This window comes from Lissotriton helveticus, chromosome 11, assembly GCF_964261635.1.
Source record: "Lissotriton helveticus chromosome 11, aLisHel1.1, whole genome shotgun sequence".
NCBI lineage: Eukaryota > Metazoa > Chordata > Amphibia > Caudata > Salamandridae > Lissotriton > Lissotriton helveticus.
The window spans coordinates 923,097,323-923,120,992 of record NC_136072.1 but is presented as its reverse complement, the minus strand read 5'-3'; the positions used below and the strand labels follow the sequence as shown (position 1 = coordinate 923,120,992).

The 23,670-nt window shown below is 41.1% G+C and overlaps 1 protein-coding gene across 17 annotated transcripts in view; it reads right to left on the bottom strand.

Annotated features, from left to right (window-relative positions):
• Positions 1–23,670, bottom strand: part of MTMR3 (myotubularin related protein 3) — a 1,335,997-nt gene that overhangs the window by 863,403 nt on the left and 448,924 nt on the right. For 8 of the 17 annotated variants that reach the window (XM_078667211.1, XM_078667215.1, XM_078667214.1 and 5 more), the window contains one exon: positions 21,772–21,804. The exons of the other annotated variants lie outside the window; for them this stretch is intronic. In XM_078667211.1, coding sequence (XP_078523337.1) covers positions 21,772–21,804 — 33 coding nt within the window. The remainder of the gene's footprint in view (positions 1–21,771; positions 21,805–23,670) is intronic. 17 annotated transcript variants of the gene reach the window in all.

The following is a 23,670-nucleotide window of genomic DNA, read 5'->3' as shown; positions in this document are numbered from 1 at the left end:
TTCTCAAAGAAGATGGCCTGCTCCGCTCCGCTCCTTCCCTGAAAGTTTGGGGGGGATTCGTCAAGTGGGGGCTGAGATAAAAGGGGGGTCCCAAAACGTGTTTTCCCCATGTTATTTTCCATAAGACGTTTAGACACGGCTACAGCTCGAACGGCTGAATGGATTTATAAGAAATTTGGTAGAAAGGTAGAGTCCGGCTCGCAGATTACGCTTTTCTTTGAATGGTGTAAATCTGTTCAGTAGTTGCTGAGAAAATTAACTTTGAAAAAATATATATTGGGCTTCATTGAGCTACATATATGTTAGAGCCCAATGGTAGCCCAATGTAGCCCAATGTAGCCCAATGTAGCCCAAAGATGGCCACCAGAGACAAAAAAAAAACAAATGTATCCCAAATATCAGCCAGATGTAGCCCAACTATAGCCCAATGATAGCGCTCTAGTTGTTCTTTAGAACACTCTGGGACATTCTAACAGTCTTACTTATGACAAAAGTATGGCACACCTGAAGTCATCTTGATTGGAATAAAGTGTTAACACTTAAAACATTTAATTTGCAAAGGAACAAAATGAGGGGGTTCATTTTGCCATAGAAATTATGATTAATGCTGAAGAAAGAAAAATTAGGGCACATTTTGAGTGACTTCTCAAATCCTCTTATATTTCATTAAATACATTCTGATATGCAGTCTCCCAAGATGGCCACCAGAGACAAAAGAGCCCAAATGTAGCCCAAATATCAGCCAGATGTAGCCCAACTATAGCCCAATGGCAGTAGTTAGGACCTAGTTTCCATAGGAAATCCGCAACATTCTATTGAGAATAACTTTGGCGCCGGTGGACGAATCTTTGCGAATTTCTCAAAGAAGATGGCCTGCTCCGCTCCGCTCCTACCCTGAAAGTTTGGGGGGGATTCATCAAGTGGGGGCTGAGATAAAAGGGGGTCCCAAAACGTGTTTTCCCCATGTTATTTTCCATAGGACGTTTAGACACGGCTACAGCTCGAACGGCTGAATGGATTTATAACTAATTTGGTAGAAAGGTAGAGTCTGGCTCGCAGATTACGCTTTTCTTTGAATGGTGTAAATCTGTTCAGTAGTTGCTGAGAAAATTAACTTTGAAAAAATATATATTAGGCTACATTGGGCTATATATTTGTTAGAGCCCAAATGTAGCCCAATGTAGCCCAATGTAGCCCAAAGATGGCCACCAGAGACAAAAAAAACAAATGTAGCCCAAATATCAGCCAGATGTAGCCCAACTATAGCCCAATGACAGAATGTCCCAGAGTGTTCTAAAGAACAACTAGAGCGCTAACAGTCTTACTTATGACAAAAGTATGGCACACCTGAAGTCATCTTGATTGGAATAAAGTGTTAACACTTAAAACATTTAATTTGCGAAGGAACAAAATGAGGGGGTTCATTTTGCCATAGAAATTATGATTAGTGCTGAAAAAAGAAAAATTAGGGCACATTTTGAGTGACTTCTCAAATCCTCTTATATTTCATTAAAAAAATTCTGATATGCAGTCTCCCAAGATGGCCACCAGAGACAAAAGAGCCCAAATGTAGCCCAAATATCAGCCAGATGTAGCCCAACTATAGCCCAATGACAGAATGTCCCAGAGTGTTCTAAAGAACAACTAGGACGCTAACAGTCTTACTTATGACAAAAGTATGGCACACCTGAAGTCATCTTGATTGGAATAAAGTGGTAACACTTAATACATTTAATTTGAAAAGGAACAAAATGAGGGGTTTCATTTTGCCATAGAAATGTTTTATATATATATATATATATATATATATATATATATATATATATATATATTCACTGAAAATACCATAGGTTTTAAACACGTTATAGTTAGGAAGTAGCATTTAAAAAACCTATGAAATTCACTGAAAAAACCATAGGTTTGACACACGTTATAGTTAGCTGGAAATTTTACTCGCATAAAACCAATGAAATTCCCACGTTATAGTTAGTTGGACTCACTATAACTTGCACGTGCAATGCACTGCTGATGACGTCACATATTACATCACTCATGACATGGTCAGTGACATCAGTCATGACATCACTGATGACACCATCCTTGTGACAGAGTGACAGACCTCTTTTCACTGTAATGTAACCCTTGAAACACATTCAAAAATAGAAACTAAAATTTTTTTAAAAATGGAGATACCCATACCAGTTACAACAACCAATTCAATAATTCCACCATCTATATACACATCCACTCATTGATCAACAGTTCTATATAGTCACTCGTACATATACTTACTCATGATATGTAGTGATACACCTATACATCCTGTTACACACCGACAGTCATCCAAAAGATACTCTCACACATATTCACACATGCAAATAAACTATTGAACATCCATTTATTTGCATATACAGCTATACACACACAACCACCTTACTTCTATGGAAACTTACACATACTTACTCTCTTAAACAATCACTTATAGAAACAGATACTTATCTAAACAGGAACTCTTACAATCTCTTTCTCTCACATATACTCACTTATATACATCAATATTCACATATATTAGATTAAAACATATGTAGTTACTGATAAAGACACTAGTGAGACAGTCATTCACTCACTAACACACACATATACACACTCTTCCACCCATACAGTCCTGCACATATGCTGTCTTCAAAACACATACAAAGAGAGAGTCAGTCATTCATGCATCTATGTGTTAAGTAATACCCCCACCAAACCATAAAAACACTCATACTGATACTAACAAAAACATCTAATAACCCATATACATACACATGTAGCTACTCACCAACCCATGCAACCACTTATACACAAAGTGAAACACTAATACAGATATTTAAAGATTTAAACATTACTCTCTAATATATGTATTCACTAGGATACACTTAATAAACCAGTTAACCAATCAAATTTTTTTTTAAACATCCCAGTAATCACTTATTTAAACATTTATTCTTCCATCAACTTTTACATATACATATATATAACATATTTATTTTTTAAAAAGACACACATTCACTGGACCGTGTCATGAGTGATGTCATGACTGATGTCACTGACCATGTCATGAGTGATGTAATATGTGACGTCATCAGCAGTGCATTGCACGCGCAAGTTATAGTGAGTCCAACTAACTATAACGTGGGAATTTCATTGGTTTTATGCGAGTAAAATTTCCAGCTAACTATAACTGGTGTCAAACCTATGGTTTTTTCAGTGAAAATATATATATATATATATATATATATATATATATATATATATATATATATATATATATATATATATATATATATATATATATATATATATATATATATATATATATATATATATATATATATATATCCTTAATAACCTTTTCCAAGTAAGGTCAAGGGGCGAACACTAAATACATACAGAAATTTGGGCAAAATGCACACCTGAAGATTATTTTCCAAACCCCACCAAGACAGCCTTTGCTAGAAAAGCACAAAATGTTCATCTATTTTCCTACTGTATCTGTGACATAAAAAAAAATCATCCAAGACGTATCATCCCCTAAACACTTTAAACAATTTACTTCACACACAAATCAATTCCAATTTTAGCTAATTTGTTATTACTTATTATTTAATTGTATTAAACATTTGTTTTTTCCATTTAACACAGTCATCCTCATGATTTTAGTTGACTGCATACACAAAAGGAAAAAAGTTATTTACTTTTCTACTTTATAACCCATTTTTCTCCTTAATTCTACTTTAGCATTACAAGCTTTTGGTGATGGCAGAGTTAAATGGGCTACGAACATAAGGGTGTGGGTGCCTGTGTTGCAGCATAAGTTCCACTAAGTCTTCTTTAAAAATATCGTAAATGCCTTAGACTTGTCAAAAATGTTCAAGAAAGGACTCTGACACAGGTATGGTCCCATGGAGTACGTTTATTCGGAGTCTCTCCAAAGACAGGGTTCCCAGACTCCTGCCTCCGGCGCTTGCTTCTCCGAGAATGACCCTCTGGAACAGCCAATTGAATAGTACCTTTGACCACTCTATTCATGCGTTTAACCATTCCATTCCCTTGAGGATTATAAAGAGAGGTATACACATGCCTGATGCCGTAGCCTGAGAGAAAACTTTGCATGTCAAAGACGTAAGCGGAGTACAGTTATCTGTAACAAGCACATGGTAGAAGATCATCGCCAAAATGTTCAAGAAAGGACTCTGACACAGGGAAGGTCCCACGTAGTACGTTTATTCGGAGTCTCTCCAAAGACAGGGTTCCCAGACTCCTGCCTCCGGCAACCGCTACTCCGAGAATGACCGGACCACATGGAACACAAGCGTATTCCATGTTCGACCGGTCAGCCTTGAGACATGAGAAAATAACATTACTGCATCATACCAACTGTCTTCTATCATTTGAGGAATTTTGTGTACGAAAGAAGCAGCATATTAATAACATAGAGCCACTGGTCATGGAAGGGGCCAGCAAGAAAATGAATACAGACATTTCACTTAAGTAAAGAGGATGAGTATTTCGGATTCACACTAGCATCCAAAAATAATCTATATTTTGATGGAGCAGGTTTTGAGGCGTATTAAGTAGTAGAAGATTAACCAAGCTAACAAATTGGCCAAAGCAAAAAATTAGGATGATGTCAGGGCTTACAAGGTCAGGAACTCGTTTGTTGTTATTCAAAACAAAAATTAGAATGGAAAAAAAGCTCTAGGAGTACCATAAAGTACTAATACACTTCTCTGGGTGCCGACATACTACAATTATGCTCACTTCTTTACTATGTAAAATCCTGAAGAAGGTAAGCCCCTTAACTATACTGTGGCTGTCTTTGTATTAAAAAAAAAAAACAAGGTCAATTTTGAGGCTTGGCCATTGATTCTCAGCACACCCAAACCCCTAAGTTTCCTTAAGGCAGCTAAAGCTATTAAAATTGAAGCATTGACCTGGCGTTGACTGAAAGTGAGGATTAAATTAGGAGTTTTTAGTAAGGCAAGTATAAATTACGTCCATTTAATAACATAAAAGGAAAGCTTACTTCTGCATAATCCTCAAATTTGAATCGCAAGAGCAAGATCAAATAAACGACAGATGATGGACAACAATAGTATCTAGACAATTAGCCATCCAAATTGCTCATCTTCAATTTGTGCATTAAGGTTAAATCCAACTTTTTTCTACTTCACCAATTTTAGAGTTCACAGCAGAAAAAAACATTTTGTTCCCTGCAATGAAAACTGTCCGGTTATATTTATAGCAAAGCCATAGGCCCCTTTCTTAAATTGCATAAATAAGAAAACAAAACCAGCACTTTATAACAAACCATTCAGATAAAAACGCTAAAAGAGGCAATTATTCCCAATTTCTAGAGTTGATACCATCCTGAAGAGGACATATTATGAAAGCCTTTAGGAGACTGTTCAGTAACATTAGGATCATAAACTTCTAAAATGTAATACACTTGAAAGATGAGAGAGTCAGCCACAAGTAAAGAGTATGTCACATGTATTAGATATATAGTGGCACAATACAAACATACTCCATAGTACATTGCCACTTTACCATTTTAAATGCTATCAGCTACTAGAATCTGCATTATTTACCCTTCTGATTTATTCACCAAATTTAAGCCCTATTGAAGTCATAGGGTTATGCCCTTTTGACGAAACACATGCTGGCTGAGCGGGTTCAAAACAAAGGCTAAACAAACAAAACAAGACTGTTTGGAGTTTCTTTAGGTGTGATATCGAGGAAAATCCTATATGCTTTGGTACTAAAATCCCTACCTTGGAGAGCATGGGTATGACTGTTCTATCCCTTATCTGAGCACCCTGCAGTGAGCTTACAATTCAATTCAAAGAACTTTATTGGGGATATTTATAGCCATAAAAGCACATTCAAAATACAGCAATTACAAATCCTGGCTAGATTAAAGTTACAAGATCATAACGTACATTGGTGTCTAGGCATTACAAAATTGTTCCATTATTAAAAATTCAGCATCATGGGAATTTCATACATTTAAAACACTCTATAAAAATATAAATTAAATGTACAAATTCATAAAATTCTAAAAAAAATGGCGCACTCATCTCCCGACACTTGAATATATACTACTATATCTCATTTGGGTTTGCCTCCCTCCACCTCATACAATAGATTACAGTTCCAAAGGTGAAGCACAATACCAGGGATACAAAAAAAAACAGGGTGCTATAAACTACTTGTGGTCTGCTCAATTTGTAGCAACTTCTTTCGGGTTGACCACATAGAAAACAAACATTTTGATATTGCAACCACGTACACTGGGTCAGTATCTGTTTTTAGGATCCTAAAAAAGTCAAGATACTACCTAATGCCTAGATTCCTACAAAGTTGAATTATCCATTTTATCCTCGCCTGTTTGTATGCCACGCAGAAGAGCATTACATGAACTACCGTTTCTTCCTCCACATGGCATCCAGGACAAGGGCGATTAGATACTCCCTCCCACCTTCTCATTGTCGCATATAGTGGCAGAGTTCCATATCTAAATTGGAGAAACAACTTCTTTGCTAACGTTGGTTGTATAGAATGCAGCACCCGCTCAAATTCGTAATGATACTTAAAATCCATAAACCCATAGGTAAGGCTTGTAGAACTTACAGTATACAACATTTTAGTCAATTTGTATTCTTTTAGTGCACCAGCCAAAGTTTTCTTAGAGATGGATGGGCAGGAAACTTCTGGATTAATCCAAGGGTTCTCCATGCCAATTGCACTATAAGAATGCCTTGCGAATGAAAGCCATGGTATACTGCCGGCCCCTAGTAATGTCATTACCGCGTTTAATTCTTCCCTATAGCAGGCCAACTCGGGGATGCTCCACAACCTCCTGCCAATAAAGCAGCGGACGGGAGGCAATAAGGTCCACGATTGGCAGAATATTTAAATCCATCCTTAGCGGTACTAGAGGTGTGTTTTTTGGCAGGGTCAAAATTTGTCTGATAAAATTATTTTCGGTTAATGTAAAACCATTAGAAAATCTATGCCCCCACAGTTCCGCCACATATAGAGATGCTGATCTAGCTTGAACTTTATATATTTCAAGTGGTGGGCTTATAATCTTTAAAACACAACTCTTCTGAACTTTTAGGATTCCCCCAACAGCCTGCGTTAGTTTTAGGTTAGCCTTATCCATCTGAGGGCCCCACCCCATTTTATCATTCAGGGAGAGACCCAGATAATCAAAAATAGATACCCTTTCCAGGGGTCCGCCCTCCATCATCGGATGAGGGCAGTTAATAGAATTAGCATTAAAGATCATGTATTTGGTTTTGTTAATATTAACCACAAGAGAAATTTTTTTTTACAGAACGGGCCAAATTTATTTAACACGCTTCATTCCCATCGCTGACTTCGAGAGCAGCAGGGTGTCGTCCGTAAACATTAGTGCTGGAAATCTACGAAATGCCAATTTCGGGGAGTCTATATCCTTAATGGCAAGTAGGTCTTCCATCAACCCGTTTGGGAAGAGAGAAAAGAGGGTCGGCGCAAGCACACAACCCTGCCTAATCCCCCTTACCAACGGGAAACGGAGCCGTCAACTGCCCATTCTTGCCATACCTTACTCTAGCGTAAGTACCTTCGTGAAGTCGTTTAAGCTGAAAACATAGATATGGTGGGACCCCCATAGCCAGCAAAATACTCCACAGTTGGTTACAGTCCACCATATCAAATGCCGATTCCAGGTCCACGAAAGTTAGATATAGGCTCCCGACTTCCAAAACTACATGCTTCCAGTGGATTAACTGGAGCCTAAATAACTGATCTATGGTGGAAGTTTTGGCCCTGAAGCCTGCTTGTAACGGGGTCAAAATGTCATGGTCTATAATCTAATCCTGCAACCTTTCTAATAACACTCTCACATAAATTTTTTGAGATACATTGATGAGGCTAATTGACCTATAATTGGTCGGTTCCATGGGAGACCCTTTCTTATAAATGGGGATGATCTCAGCCCCTGCCCATGTACATGGGACTTGAAGACCCTGAAGAATTGTATTAAAAAGTAATTGAAGACAAAGGGCCCACACTGGCTGTTCATTTCTATAGAGATCTCCGGGGATCCCATCTAATCCTGGCGCTTTATTCAATTGGAGCTTAGCTAAGGCTAATTGCACCTCAGCCGCGGTGCAGGGTGGTATGCTCCAAGTGTGATCGGCAGTTAAGAGACAAACCGGCAGCTCACTTAATTCAATTGACGAAATTGAGTACAATTCTGTAAAATATAGACGCCAGGCTTCCTCACAAATATTTGGTTCAATAGTGGTCTTACCCTCTACTTTCCCAGTATGGACCAAATTCCAGAAGGCCCTCGCATCTTTTGCGTCTAGGGTGATCTTAATAGCCTGCCCTCTATCTGCTTCCCATTCTGCTTTAGCTTTAGAAATAATCATTTTAAAATCGGCCCTATCTTTATTTATACGTATAAAGTCACCCCCCCTAAGGGATGACAACAGCGTTCGCTTTGCTACCCTACAGCCCCTGGTGAACCAGGGGTTTTTATCAACCACGGTTTTTACTTTTCATTAGCCTACTACTATAAAAGTAGTCCCCCAGGATTGCAACCATTTCCTGGTGGATTTTTCCAAGATCAACACTGGAACTAACATGATAGGGATTTTGAGAGACAATGCTTGCCATTTCTAAGAGAGGAATAATACTATTATACATTCTTGCCATTGTCTCTGGAGATTGATTAATTTTAGCCCAACAAATGCGCCTCCCTCCATCAACTACTCTAAGGTCACTTCCAGGGGGGCTTACAATACCTTGATCTGTCTCGATCATACAAAAATCTAGCACAATGACCAAGGAGTTATGGTCACTTTCAGTGCGCTGCACAACACTAAAATCTGTCACCCTGTGCCATAACTCTGCACTAATAATAATCGATTGTTGTAGCCTGGCAATCTCGCAAAGGTTGGCTGCCCTGGGTTATCTCTCGGGAATCGCCCATTACAAGCCCTAATAGAAAAGGTAAGTGTGAGAGAGACCATTTGGAGGACTAGCAGGGTCCACCCCTTTACCGAGTATGTGTTTGGCGTTGGAATTGACCAGATTGCATCCTCGTCATTACTAATGGGTGTCATGTAACAGTTAAGGGGTTCGTAATGACAATTAAAATCCCCGCCAATCAAAAAAGACACATCACCCGGAAGAGAGTTCAGAAAACTTGCCAAGGAATCCAATGTCACTGATGTCCCTCCATACTGAACTGGCAGAGAATAGATATGAATTTTTTATGGCTCAAAAGGATACAAATTATGTCTGGAGAGTGGGTATCAACTCTTTTCACTACACATCCAAGGTGGACTCCCACCCATATACACAGGCCCCCCGATGGTCTTCTTCTAGGCCCTTGACAGCTGGCTCACAATATGTCACATACCCCACTCTATGGACGGGGCTTAGGGCCCAGGTCATTTGTAAGAGGCAAATCCCATGGAGTCAATATAGTCTCCCCAGTTTGGCAAATCAAATTTAGCCACTAGGCCTGCAAAGTTCCAAGACAGCATTTTTAAGCCACCAGTGGGACCCTCCAAGCCACTCCCTACTTTCACCTCGGGCCCAGCACAGTCTAGTTTGCCTAGTTGGTTAGAACAGGGGCGAGGAGGTGATAGAATTTCAGGAGGTTATCGAACATCAATTGATCGGATAAATATATCCTTCTTACATACCTGATTCCCATCCTCTACCTCGGGTTCAACTACAAGATTCCTTCCACTATCTCTAGACCCTATCACCTCAGTTATCAAAGTATCTCGTCGCTTCCCCCCGGAAATCCTTATTTTGTTTGTGTTCCTTCGCATCTCTGGTGTTATGGGTGGAAGTGAAGAAGTTGATAGTGGTCAATCTACCTGATCTAATACACCAAATCTATTAGTTAATGGAACACCTGATAGGAACTGATTTTTACCCATTTCTTCTCTATAATTCTGAGTTGGATATTGGGCTGGCCGTCCTCTGTTATTATAACTGTAGTACCCTTGGTTAAATCTACAGTTAGGAGGGGGCTGAATGGACGATTGAGAGTTTTTAGAAGGGCTCATAGAAACATGTTCAACCACCCTACTATCTTTAAAGTTAACAATACAATCCCCTCCACATCTTTAGGTCTGCTTCCCACCCATCCCACTCTTTTGGCAAATAACATTTGACATTGCACAGTTCTGGGGAGAGGTCTATTGTTGTTCAGCCAGTGGATGGATTTGTTTTTTAGTTCAATGTATGATTCTGTTCCATTAATGCCCAATTCAGGAACCCCAGCCAGAACAACTACATACGGAGCACTCTCGGGGGCTAGATCGATACAGGGTAATTTGGGCTTCAAGACTACAGTATTAGATTTCCTGGTTGGCATTTTTTTTCTACAGATTTCCACTCTTCATCTCGAAATCGTTGTGGGTCTTTAGTTGGTCTTACATTACTAGCCATATTCAAAGGATTGTCTGGTCAGTTAATAATAATTTTGTCAGTTGTGATGTTCAAGGAATTAGGAGGATCACTATTAATCAGTATAGAAGTCGTTGGTAGTGACCCTTCAGGCACATTCATTACTTGTATTTGACCTCGGTTCACCTTTTTATCCTTTCTAGAGTCCACACTCTATCTAAATGATTCTTACATTTTTGTTAGCCTTTGCTCGATTAGTAACAATCTTCCTTCAAGGGGCTGCAGTGATGATAGTATAAGAGCACCCAATTTCAGCAAAAATAATTCTTCAGCTAAAGATGATATATGGGGAATAATCGCCACATCAGGTACAATTGCTGGAGATAAAGTCTCTCGCACACCTTCGGTGGCTTTTGGCTCCACAGTAGCAGGATCCTTAGTGGTACTGAGCTTTGGCAACTTAGGTTTCTGCCCCGCATGGCCACACCTGCCCTCTTCCTTTTGGGGATAGCCCCTTCATGTTGCCCACATAGCTGGCGAGAAGTACTAGGATCTTCAGAGCTACACACTGCTGTATTATTGCCAAGGGTTGTCGATAAATTATCAATCCTTGCTGCAGATTGTAACGACTCTCCAGTCAAAGGTGTACTACCCGTATCAAGGGGTGACTCGGTAATAATCCCACTCGATAACCCAATAGTGTCGACCCTTTGGCGACAGGGCTCCGGCGTGCGAGCTTTAGACAGGGCCCCCAACAAAGACCTTTTAGTAAATACTGGGTCCTGGAAGAGCAGACGTTCTGTAAGGGCTATTTCGTGTTCCAAAATGGACAGTGCCCTCACGATAAATTGGTCCAATATGCCGGCTACATACCCTCCTGTTGTCACTTTCTTACCTCTACCTTCACGCCCAGACATTATTGATATCCGCTATAAAGAATTAATGAGTACTTACGCAGTGGTAAGACAGTCTTCAGTGTGGGAAATACAAGGTGTTAGAGGGGGGCCCGGTCCGGTCTCTTCCGGGCTACAACGGGCTTAAACAGGCCCGCCCTTGGCCAGGGCTTCGCCCGGCGCGCGCCCGTGCGCGTCCCGCGAATCGTGGGCCGCGAGCTGTTATATGGCGTTTGCGGCTGATTTGCACCCCAGCAGAAGGTCCACGGCTACGAGCGGCACCCCTTACATGAAGTGAGCTTACATGAAGTGAGCTTACATGAAGTGACTAAATAAAAAATACGATAATGGGACAAGGTGGGAGCTAACAAAGCTTTTGTCACTCCAAATACTGTAGCGAGTCAACAGGGCCATGTGGAACGCTGGCCCCACTCCTGTCAAAAATAAATTCTTTGTTTGCTATAAAGGGCTTATATTTTTTTTCACTATATTGCCCTAGTCAATGATTCCTACTCACAGGTTGGGTTAGTTGCTGAACTTGCTATGTGGTTCCCAATTTATTAGGAATTTTAAGAGCAATGTGACGAATGGTCATCCTTTAAGCCCATCTCTTTCAGACCACGCAGAAATCCACAACTCTTAAAATCTCCTATTGTGCTTCATTGCTGGAGAATCTCGATCATCCCTACTTACCATCATCAATAGCTTCCTCGCTCAAGGAATCTACCCAGAACCTCAGATCAAGCAAGATATTCCTAATCCTGAAGGATCCCAATATGGGCTCTGATGACCACACCAGCTACCAGACCATCAGTAACCTATCATTCATCAGTAAGCCTGAAAAAAGCAGCCTATGCACAACTTGAAGATCACATCAACGTTTAGCATTTCCTATATGACTATCTGACTTTCGATCATGCTGCAGCAAAAAGCCAGCTACTGTACCAAATGGAAACAACAACCACCTGACAACAGATAAATATGACCCCTGCCTCCTCCCATTGCTGTACCTTTCAGTTATTTCAAAATAGTAAAAAAAAACACGCAAACATACCCTTTCAAGTTTGGAATTTGATTTACTGGCAAAGTTCCTCACTTGCAGTGAGTAAGTATTCCTCTGATTTGTTTCTTCCTCTGGTGTGAAGTCCATATAACAACACGTGAAATTCTCATTGCAATAAAGCTGTGGGAACCTACGCAATTGCCCCAAGACTAATTCTTCATAATCTTTTTTTTAGCTCCAGTGAATTGCAGCTTTTACTACCCATGTGCCAGAATTAGACACTTGTTTAATATTAAGTCTAGTAAGTACTTATGCTGAGTGACACATTACATCACAGCTTTCCATCAGAGTCTAGTAAGTACTTATGCTGAGTGACACATTACATCACTGCTTTCCATCAGGTTCTAACTGTACCAGAACTGGACAAGGAACAGAGAAAGGAGCTTTGAAGCCTATTCAGAAGCCAAAATGTCTTGATGTGAAGACATCTTAAAAGAAATTCGCAATTTGAGATAAAGCATTGGAGTGGAGGATAAAGTAGTAGAAACTATGGCTAGAGAAGGAAAATTTGATGAATACACTCGGCCATCAAGAGGCAACAGTTATATAGGTGGGTTGAGAGTGCTAGCTACCACCTGCAACCGTAGAGAACTTCAGGATAAAATGCCATAGTCAACGCTTTTTCTGGTAGAGACTTTCTAACCAAAGATTCCTCGCCTTAGAATACTCCCAAGGCATTAGAGTGATCAGTCAATCTGGAACAGCACCTTTGTGTACCAGTAGGATGCATCAATCTGCTCTGTGACTGCATCATCCGCGTCAGAAGTGAGTTGTGCGTTTTCTCTACAGGAGCCACCAAATCAAGCTGACAGTTTATTTCGTGACTAGTCCCACGCCAAAAATGCAGAGCCATGTTAGACTGTGGGCTTGACCAGGGTATGGAACCTAACAAGATGTCAGCGTGAAGAGCTCATTTCATAGAACAGGGAAAATGTGAGGGTTGGTGATGAATCTGCAGTTAGATGGAGTGTTTACCAGTACATGTATCACCAAAGGTAAGTAACTTCTCATAGGGACTTCTAAAAGCAGATTCCCAGTCTTAGAATACCCCCAAGCAATACTTCCCCATAGATGGTAAAAGTAAAATTTCACCTTGGGAAATACAACACCACATACTTATATACAACATTCAATCTTACACCGGCAAAAGCTGGTCGTCCATACGTTATATTAACCCAGACTTCTGTACCACTACAGTATAAAGAGACACTAGGCAGAAGAGATGCAGAGTCAAAATTCATTCATGTTTTAAAATTAATAATCAGACTCAAAACTCATGATATATCCATCACAAGTAACACAGTAAAAGTGATTATAACATTTTACAAGGTTAAAAATCAGTTGCTGCTCCTGAGAAGTTCTATATTTAAAAACAATTCTTTTTTTCCACAATTCGACAAAATAATGAAGAGTACATTCATTTAAAAACAAGAAAAAATTGGTGAACAGCACAGGGAGAAACACAATAAGTTAAGACGTATGATCTTTTCGGTATTACTGATCTGTGTCAACATTATACAGAATACTTGATCTAGAAATCATCATTAGTCCTATCAGAAATGTTTACAGATTCCATTTTCTTTTTACTTTGAGTGGCTCAAGGCAGGAAGTCCTGGGTGGCTCTAAGGGCAAAATCCCTATTCCAAAGGCTTGACTGTCCCGCAGTAGAACATTGTGAAAATTTGGAGGGACGCCCATGTAGCAGCTTGTCAAAAGTCCAAGACAGTTACCCAGTGTGCTAACATTGTAGTAGCAACATTTACCCTAATGGAATGGGCCAGCAAGCCCTCAGAGGGCTGCTTTTTAGCTCAAGTGCAGTAGAGCTTGATGCAGAGTACAATCCATCGAGAGATGGTCCGTTTCTGCACTGCTGTGCACTTTTTACGCTCCAGTGAACCCTAAGAAGAGCTGATTGCCCAATCGATATTCTTTGGAGTTAGAAGACTGGGTGTATAACTATGCAGGGTCTCGAACTGTGAATCCATGAGGTTAGGGAGGACTAAATTAAGGTCCTATTGGGGCATGATAAAGGGTTAAGAGAGAGCCAATGCTACAAGCCTGTAAGAAAATGTGGCACAGCAAAAGCTTCAACAAGGGAGCAGAACGTGGGTTTGCTTGGCGCGAGATGGACCAAGCCACAAATTTGTCCCAACAGCAGGCGGATATAGACTTTGTTGTAAGGACAAAATAAACAAAACGATGCAACCCGTACGGAGTAAGTGTCCCAGGCAGCATACCAGGTCATTAACTTGTCCTAGTACCCAATGCAGATGGATTTCATGGGGGGGGCGTTTGGCAATGAGAGTGACATCTAGCACTTCAGGCGGCCACGAAAATATCTACAAGGGTGTAATTTAATGGAAGCAATGGCTCATATACTGGCAGTGCAGGATGCAACATTTCTGTCAAGTATTTGTTTTAGTCTTAATGGACAGCAGACGTAATGCTAGTACTTGGGCTGCCCTCTGAACCACCAGTGCAACTGAGGCACATTCTTCTGTTTGCCAATTTGGCGATTCAAGCTCTGTCTCAGGAAAGGTAGCAAGCCCACTTGCATTTTGTAAATCAAGGTATTCAAAGGTATATTGAGGAAGAAAGAAGCCATTGCAGTCACCATCATCATCAGTATTGTGATGTGCACCCTACTCTGACACAGGATCAGAGTCAGAACCAAAAAGATAATTGAGCCTTTGTTGACATTTGTAACGTGGTAGGGACGCTTGCTTAGATGTGGGTCCAGCTGCCCCCTGACAGCAAAATATTAAGGCCTTGTTCTGCCTCATTTTTATTGTAAATATAACATATGTAGCACCCAATCTGCTGACTTCCAATATCACATTAATTTTGTAGGCAGGAAACCTATTGAGTATCATGTTAGGACAAACTTTATTTTACTACCTTCAAACAAGTTAAATATGGATATCAAATTGTGCCCAGAGTATACTTGAAGTACGCTTCTTTGGGGCGTTGAAGCCTGTTACCTGACAAGAAAGAGCATGCTTTGACTTTCCTGTTCTCAGTTGCTTCATGGCAACTCCTATATGCTTCTATTTTGCCAGCTTGGTTGACAGCTCAGCTATCACTGAAACGGCACTGGAGAAGCATCTCCTGCTTGTCTTCTTGAAGCTGCTTTAAGCTCCAAAGCACCGTAGCTTAGGTTGCATAACAACTAGCTGCTATTGGTCGAGTTTGACCCAACATCGGTTCAGAATCTTGAAAAGGTGTAGGAACTAAACCATCTACCAGCACGGATATCATTGGTACATTGTGTCAGGCCAGCAGGAATCGATGTGGATCCCCGGGCCAGAGTGGAAGTATGTACTGGAGTCAGTACAGGACTAGTAACGGCACCTTTAAACCACTTTTTGTGTTGCAGGTAAGTGAAAAGGGACTTGAATGTCTTCATATGGAATGTATTCATCTGGTGGTTCAACTACATTTTATGGGTGGAACAATTTAGTCACCGGATCTGCAGGTGGGAACTGAACCCAAGAATAGAATACCTCTGATCCAAACACCTTGTGTGCCTCAATCACGAAGGTAACACAGCCACCTGCTGCGGGTACGCCGTGTTCTAGCAGCTTTATAGTTACTGCATGTCTGCAATTCTCTGTGATGTTAAGAGCGTTTGCAAATTCTTCTTCCCCTGAGCTACTCGCGAGGTCAGTTATTTTTAAGAGAAAATGTTAAGAGGTAGGGCTTTGCATAATGTGGGGAACTTTTTATCCTTACAAGATTGTTAAAACGTCAGCCAAAGCACAGTAGATCTGCTCAGCTGAGGCGAATCTCCCATCCAACTTCAGACGTGAATAGTGATAGTAGGGCTTTCTGAGAAAGCCCGATTGAACTACTAAGATTTTCACTGTTAATATAGGAACCAAACAAACGTAGGCGGTGCCATGTTGTGTAGTTCCTAGGAATCCCCAGAACCTGCGCATTTTGGAAGACCTAAACTGAGGGCTTGGTGTCCCAACCGCTTCAGGACACCCCCGCAGGACATGCCATCCGTTAGACCAGCTAGCTCTACAGTGCCACTACTACCCCCTTGTATTCTACAGTGGTGTAGGTAGTCTCTGGCAACCACTGAACATGAGAACCCTGATTCCTCAGAGATTGTGGATAACAGTACAGTACGGTTCACTCAGACACTTGTGCTTCCTTACTCTAAGAAAATACACAGGATGGCGAATAGGACGTTTCAATAAGTATTTATTGATCCAGTGTCAGCCTTGTGTAAAACATATGTGCTGCGACAATCAGGAGACAGAAGCATACAAAAGAGATTGTAAGTACCAATACAGTAAATAGTGGATACATTTCTATATATACAATACAATATATTGGACACTCCATAGAACTAGTTCAATGGTGCCTACCCAGGCAACTGTTTCTCCTGAGCCCACTGTTGCTGAACCTCTTACAAACCTGGAGAAGTGGGTACCTCTTAACATCAACACTTTAAAAAAAAAAATTTAGGGAACATTAAATCTGGTTCTCCCTGTGATCTTCTCCCTGCTTCTGTACTCCTGCAATTTGAACAGCCATCCTTGAAAATTGTTATGGAACTACTTAATGCCTCGCTTCAAGTGGTCATGGTGCCGCCTGCTTGGAAACATGCCGTGGTCCTCCTACTGTTGAAAAAGGCAAATGCTGACCCCACCCAGCCACCTAATTTTAGACCCATTTCCTTCCTTCCTGTCTTTTCCAAAATTTTGGAAAAACATTTAAATTCACAACTTACCACGCTTATTGATTCTTCTAAATTTTTACATCCCTCTCAGTCCTGCTTCAGAGCGGGTTTCTCAACCGAGACAACTCTCCTTGGCGTTACCGAAATGCTACGGCAACGTTTAGATGTAGGTAACACAGTGGCCCTTATATTATTAGATCTAAGTGCCGCATTTGATACGGTTTCTCATACCGTATTAATTAAATCCTTACAGTCTCTTGGCATTTCAGTGTCAGCACTTGGTTGGCTGTCTTCTTTTCTATCTAAGCGGACCTTTCAAGTGTTTTCAACCAGGGCTCCCTCAAAAGTCTACTCCTCTCCATATGGGGTACCGCAAGGATCAATTTGAAGTCCTCTCCTGTTTAATATATATGTACAACCTTTGGCAGCAATTGCGGAAGAGGCAAGGGTTGTCGCTTTTTACCTATGCTGATGACACCCAAATAAATGTTTCCCTCTCGGCGGAAAAAATGCTAGGACCTTCAACCCTTCAACTGGGCTTGAGAAATATTGCATCTTGGATGAAATCAAATCTATTCCACCTCAATGGGGAAAAAAACAGAGGTCCTTATGTTTGGGAAAAATATAGACTTTTGGGGGCCTTTACCCTTGCCCTCTACTCAGGTCTGCAATCTGGGATTCATCATTGACAATAAACTGTCTATGAAACAACATGCAATAAAAACTGCAGCCACCTGCTTCACTATCTTAAAATGTTTAAAGAAAATCATCTGGATGCTCCCAATTGCTACCCAAAAGACTGTAGTCCAGACAATTGTAACATCCCGACTGGACTATGGGAACATCCTTTTTTTGGGAGCTAATAGGGATGTGTTACGCAAGCTCCAGGTAATGCAGAATTCTGCAGCGAGTTTGCTTTGCAGAATCCCAAGAATGTCCTCCACTTCTAATGCCTTGAGAGATCTGCATTGGCTCAGAGTGGAAAATCGGACGAAATTTAAAGCTCTGAGCTACATGTTCAAGATGAAGACTGGCACTGAGCCTAAATACCTACAAAATCTGGTATGCCCCTATCAACCTTCTCGTCTTCTAAGTTCTTCTATTCAAGAAAAATTTCTAATTCTTAAGATCAAACTTACAAGAATGGGTGGCAGTTCCTTTTCTTATCTCGGTCCACTCTTGTGGAACTCTATCCCCACTCTGATTCACAAGGAAACATTGTATTCTAATTTTCGTAAACAACTAAAAACCTTGTTGTTTAATCAATAACCTTTTTTCATATCTTCTTTTCATTTCTTCTTTTCTCATATTTCATGGTTCCTTTAGGCTTGAGCTGGGAAACCTTTTTGGGGAGCTGTGCACATTATAAAATAAAATTAACATAACATAGCAGTTCAGATAAAAACAGTAGCGCCTGCATACTCGAAAATGTGCGCCAGAAGTAATTTGCCTAAATGTAATTTGCCTAAATGTACCTAGCCTACATATGGGTGTGTAGCATGTATACGTGTATATGTAGCCAAGAATCCCCTAGGGAAGAACCAGCCCCCTCACCTGATGATTTGAAATCAAGCACCCCGTCTCTGTTTCGAGGATGACACCCCGCAAGGGATGTCAGACCGCTGCATGTCGAAGATTCAGCATGCAGGACTCCGTGTCAGCCTGGAAGGAATTTCTCATCTGATTTGTAGGGAGGAATAAGGGTCTTTTATACTAGGGTGGTAACTCCAGGGTTTCTTCTAGAATCGATATATTTTTAAAACAACCATAAATGTTTTGAAAACAATCATGAATGTTTTTCCAAACAAATGCGATCATGCACAGCTGGCTGTTGGCCAAGGATGAAAAAGTGGTGGCCCTTATTTAGAATAATTATACTGTGCCTGAGGACATGTTTATAAATGTCAGGTACAGGAATTATGATGGAGTGCCGAGAGCCTGGTGTCGAACAGACGGGAGCAAGCTACTAGGTAAAAGGTCACCTGTTTAGAATCGTTATTGTCGTGTGGCTGGGACAATGTATGTAAAATGGGGTATACATGACAGGCCCATCCTAAAGGACATGACACCACAGGTACAGGCTTGCGGAGGAATGACCCAATACAGCTAACCCAAATGGAGGCCCCTGTGGTTCTGTGAGGCCTGAAGGCACGCCAGAGTGAGGAAGCACACTGATAATTTGCAGCATGATCTACTGTGGGGTAGATTACAGCCCAGGAGACCCCAGAGCGTGTTGGAACCAACTGAGGAATTGCTTCAGTGGCTAGTGACCTAGAGAGAGAGAAAATTAAAATCTTGATACCCTTGTGCTTTCGTTTTCTTTCTTTGGAGTCAGAGTGGTGGAATGGGGTTAAGACCCACTTAAATTTCTTATGCTTCACTTGGAGTTCAATTTACCCAAAGATGTTGAGAAGGAAGTGGAACTGTCGCAGGAAATGCCATGTAACTGGGGCTCAGAGGTAGATCTATGCAAAGACCATGACTACTTCTAGTGTCTTAAATTGCCTTCGGGTGGATTTACTACATGACTGAATGATCTAAAATTAAATTTTCACAATAGAACTAGTTTTAGTTTATTATACCAAATTTACCGAAACCTCTTCCGCAGATTTTCTAACATCTGACTGTAAGTGAAAGACAAATCTCTGAAGCCTGCCTGGGATAGACAACTATATTCAAAATACTCTGCTTCAGGAGTGAATGTATATCTTATTTGAGGCCGACAAAGCTATTATATTCAATGCTGAATTCCCTTTTCATCGTTGAGTGGTTTTCAGGAGTCTGCTGCCCAGCATAAAGCTCAATAAGCTAATATGAGAAACAAGGACTGGAAGGGCTTCTCCTGGAGGAGCCATAAGCACTGAATGACGTTTTAACAAGCAAGAGTGGCAAACATCTATTTGACTTGTTTGAAAAGATCCTTAAAAAAGTCTTTAATAAAACTAGGTGAAGAAATTACATTTCCAAGAGTAGTGTAATAGAAGTAGGGAGGTCACTGAAGGCTGGCAGGACATGAATACCAGAAGAGATACAAAACAAGAACATTACTAATGCAGAACTCAAAGGGCTTGGCTTTAGAACTGCCAAAAACATAGGGGGAGACAGGAAAAGAACTGTTTGGATGGGCATGGAGGATACAGCCTCTGGTACAATTCAGGTCAGTATTCTACCATGGCAAAAAGAAGGCATCGATGACACCTACCAGACAGATCTTAACCGTATGGGAGACACTGGGCCTGAAGTGGCTAAAGCATAGCCACCCAAAAAGTTGAAAATTCTCCTACAAAGGCAACACTGATCTGCTGTCACTTTCACTAGTGATTTAAGAAACTTCTTCCTATTGGACTAAAGGCCATGAGAATTTCAGAATAAATTCTACTGGTATCAATGAATAACACTCTTTTATAGCTTCTCTGTACTTGACTCCAAACACAGAAGGGTGCGACTAAACAATAAGTAGTTACCAAACGTCTATAAGACAAACTGGTACCGTTGCATTATAGTCGCAGGACATCCTCAGAGACAGTGAAACATATTACCTTTATATGTTTGGGAAACACCTAGGATGCATTTGAAATATAAGACTCTAGTCCCAAAGCATGAGTTGAGATGTTAGGCTTTGATAGCGCTTAAAATTAGTCTCTGATAATGACCCTTTCTTCACTGAGTGCCATCCAGTGAAAACAGACAATGATGGTATCTCAAAGCAGTTTGTTAAGAGTGTATACACTTTACAGATTCCATAAGTAGAAGAAGAGAGGCCGTTACTGCGCTACTGTGTGTCTTAATTCTTCTGCAGCTGTTGGAGCAATATGTCTGGGAAACAACAAGTTACCTGGATGCATTTTTAAAAAAATTCTTTTTTTATTCTGAGTGGCAAGTTAAGGAATGGCAGGCAGTAGTAACACAGAAGTACAACAAGGCAAATACAGGAATTGGAGGCACATTAATAATTAGTAATTAGTTAGCAAGAACAGGAATGACGCAGAAGTATTTGGGATTCAACAAACATGAAAATTTAAAGTAGAAAATTAATTCTCTTTTAGTAGGAAAAGGAACAATCATTAAGAGTGTTTTACAAGCTGAAACATACTATTCAGACTGACTGCTTCCAGGGGAAAGACAACGAAGAATATTGAAGATTCCAAAACATGGAAATGAGGCAAACTGGCACTATCAGACAATAGTCAAAAGGGCGGACAACATGTCTCCAATGAACCCAAATGCAATTAGACACATGCGAGTGCATATGCCAAAACAGGTTTATAAGCATTGATACACAAGAAGTGGATTAAACAACTGCAAAAACTAATATCTGTCAGTTGATAGGGCGTGTGGCCTACTAGTGAATGGCAACGGTAGGAAAAAAAATCTACAATGCTCTTAATGGTGAGTGTGCAATATCTCAAAACTGTAGCAGATCATCCTGAGATTATTAGCATGACCAATTGCAGCTGTTCTATGCTCCACTGCCAAAACATTCCACCACCATAGACCTGTGCTTTTCTTCAGGGTGAACAAAATTAAGTTCCCAGCATACTAGATAGGGTTGGGTTAAATTCATGCAAACCAAGTCACTGCAATGTAAGAATACACTCTATTAAAGTTGTTTTCAATACCAAGCAGAGTTATGTGTGTAGAGATGGTGTCTTACTTACAGAGATCTCACAAGAGTTGGAAGACGATGTATTCTATCAGATTGTAAGAAAAACAAAAACAACAATGAGAACGAAAGTTTAGGGAGCGGTATTAAGAAATATGTTACTTACCTAGCAAGCACCTGTTCATGGCATGTAGTGCTATAGATTCACGTGCTATGCATACTCCTGCCACCTAGTGTTGGGTCCAGATGTGTTCAAGTTGTTTTTCTTCGAAGAAGTCTTTCAGGTCATGCGGTATTGTGGCTCCTCTTCTTGCTGGTAATGTTCATAGTCATCGACTCCATTATTAGATTGTTTTTCCACTCGGCGGGTGAGGATGGAATGTGAAGCAAAGTGTTCTACAGAGAGATGGTTCCCATTGGCCTTGGACAGTCAGATCCTGTAAGTGCGCACTTCATTCCGTAAGGGAGGCATACATTGTAATGGTCCACTGTATAACTGGGCTGGGATAAGGCTGCACCTACAACAGGTTGTTGATGTCGCACCACTGCAGAGAACGACAAGTGCGGCGGCTGATCAACACAAAATCGTCCCTTTGACCCTCCGCTTGAGACCACTGGAGCACGAAGCACTTCAGCAACAAACAGATGTGTAACCTGGGATGGGGCACTATTAAACTACAGGAGGTCATCATGCCGAGGAGGCGCATTACTGTCCTGACTGTGCCTTGATGGCCTGGTCTAGAGGGATTTGTGCATGGAAGGACAATATTCTGGCAACATTTGGATAAGCCATCCCAACTTTTGAGCTGAGGACTGCCTCCAGATAGGGCTGTATCTAAAGGGATCTGAGGAAGTATTATGTTTGCTGCAGTTTTCGTGGTTGGCACTATGGATGAACCAGCCGTTCTGACAGGGGAAGACATGGATACCTTGCCTGGCTGTGCAGATGAGCACCACTACCGAAAGGCACTTGGTGAGCACCCTGGGTGCAGTGATGACCCTGATGGGGAGTAACTTGAACTGGTAATGCTGTCTAGTTTTGGGAATGAGAAAGTACAGAGAATATACTCCCATGCCCTGCTGACGGTGAGGGATGTGTTCCATCGCTCCTTTGAGAAGGAGCACTTGGACCTCTTCCCTAAGTACCTTTTGATGTTCCGGGAAGAGTTTGTGTTTGGGAAGTGTAATGGTGGGAGGTTTGGAAGTGAGCTCCAGACAATAACCAAGTTGTATAATGTCCAAGACCCATTGGTCGGAGGTGGCATTCTGTCAAAAGAGAAAGAACCTTTGGGGTTGCCCCCCTCCCCCCCACCCCCGACAGGTGTTGTATGATCGGGGGCAGGGGGGAGGAGTGGCTAAAGTAGGTGTCTGAAGGGCACTCATCACTTTCGACCTATCTGTACCTTTTTTCCCCCTGATTTCCAACTTCTGGTCAACCTGTAGTTCGAACGGATGTTGGCCATTTAACGTCAGGTTGAGCAAGTTTTACTGGACTTCCCGCTTGAAGCCAGAAATATGGAGGGACACGTGTCTGCGCAGAAGGACACTGAAGTTGACCCCGCCCGAGCAGCACTGTCCATGGCATTTAGTGCACAGCAGATGGTGGTGTTGGAGATCTGCTTTCCCTTTGGGACAATCTCACAGCCCTTTATCCTGTGCTCATCTGAGAGATGCTGGAGGAGCTCCTCCATCTCATCCCAATGGGCACGGTCATACCCAGAGAGCAGCTCAATGTAATTTGCAATCTGCCAATGGATGGCCGATTGCACAACTACTTTTTTTATCAGCAGCATGTATATGTTAACTCTCTTTATCTAGTAGAGGTAGCCCTCTTTCATGCATTGGTGACCATTAGAGAGTTAGGCGGGAGCTGAACACAAATGTACATGGGGTCGATAGGGGAAGTCTTGTATTTTTTTTTCCACCCTGGGTGTAATAACCCTGGTGTGGACGG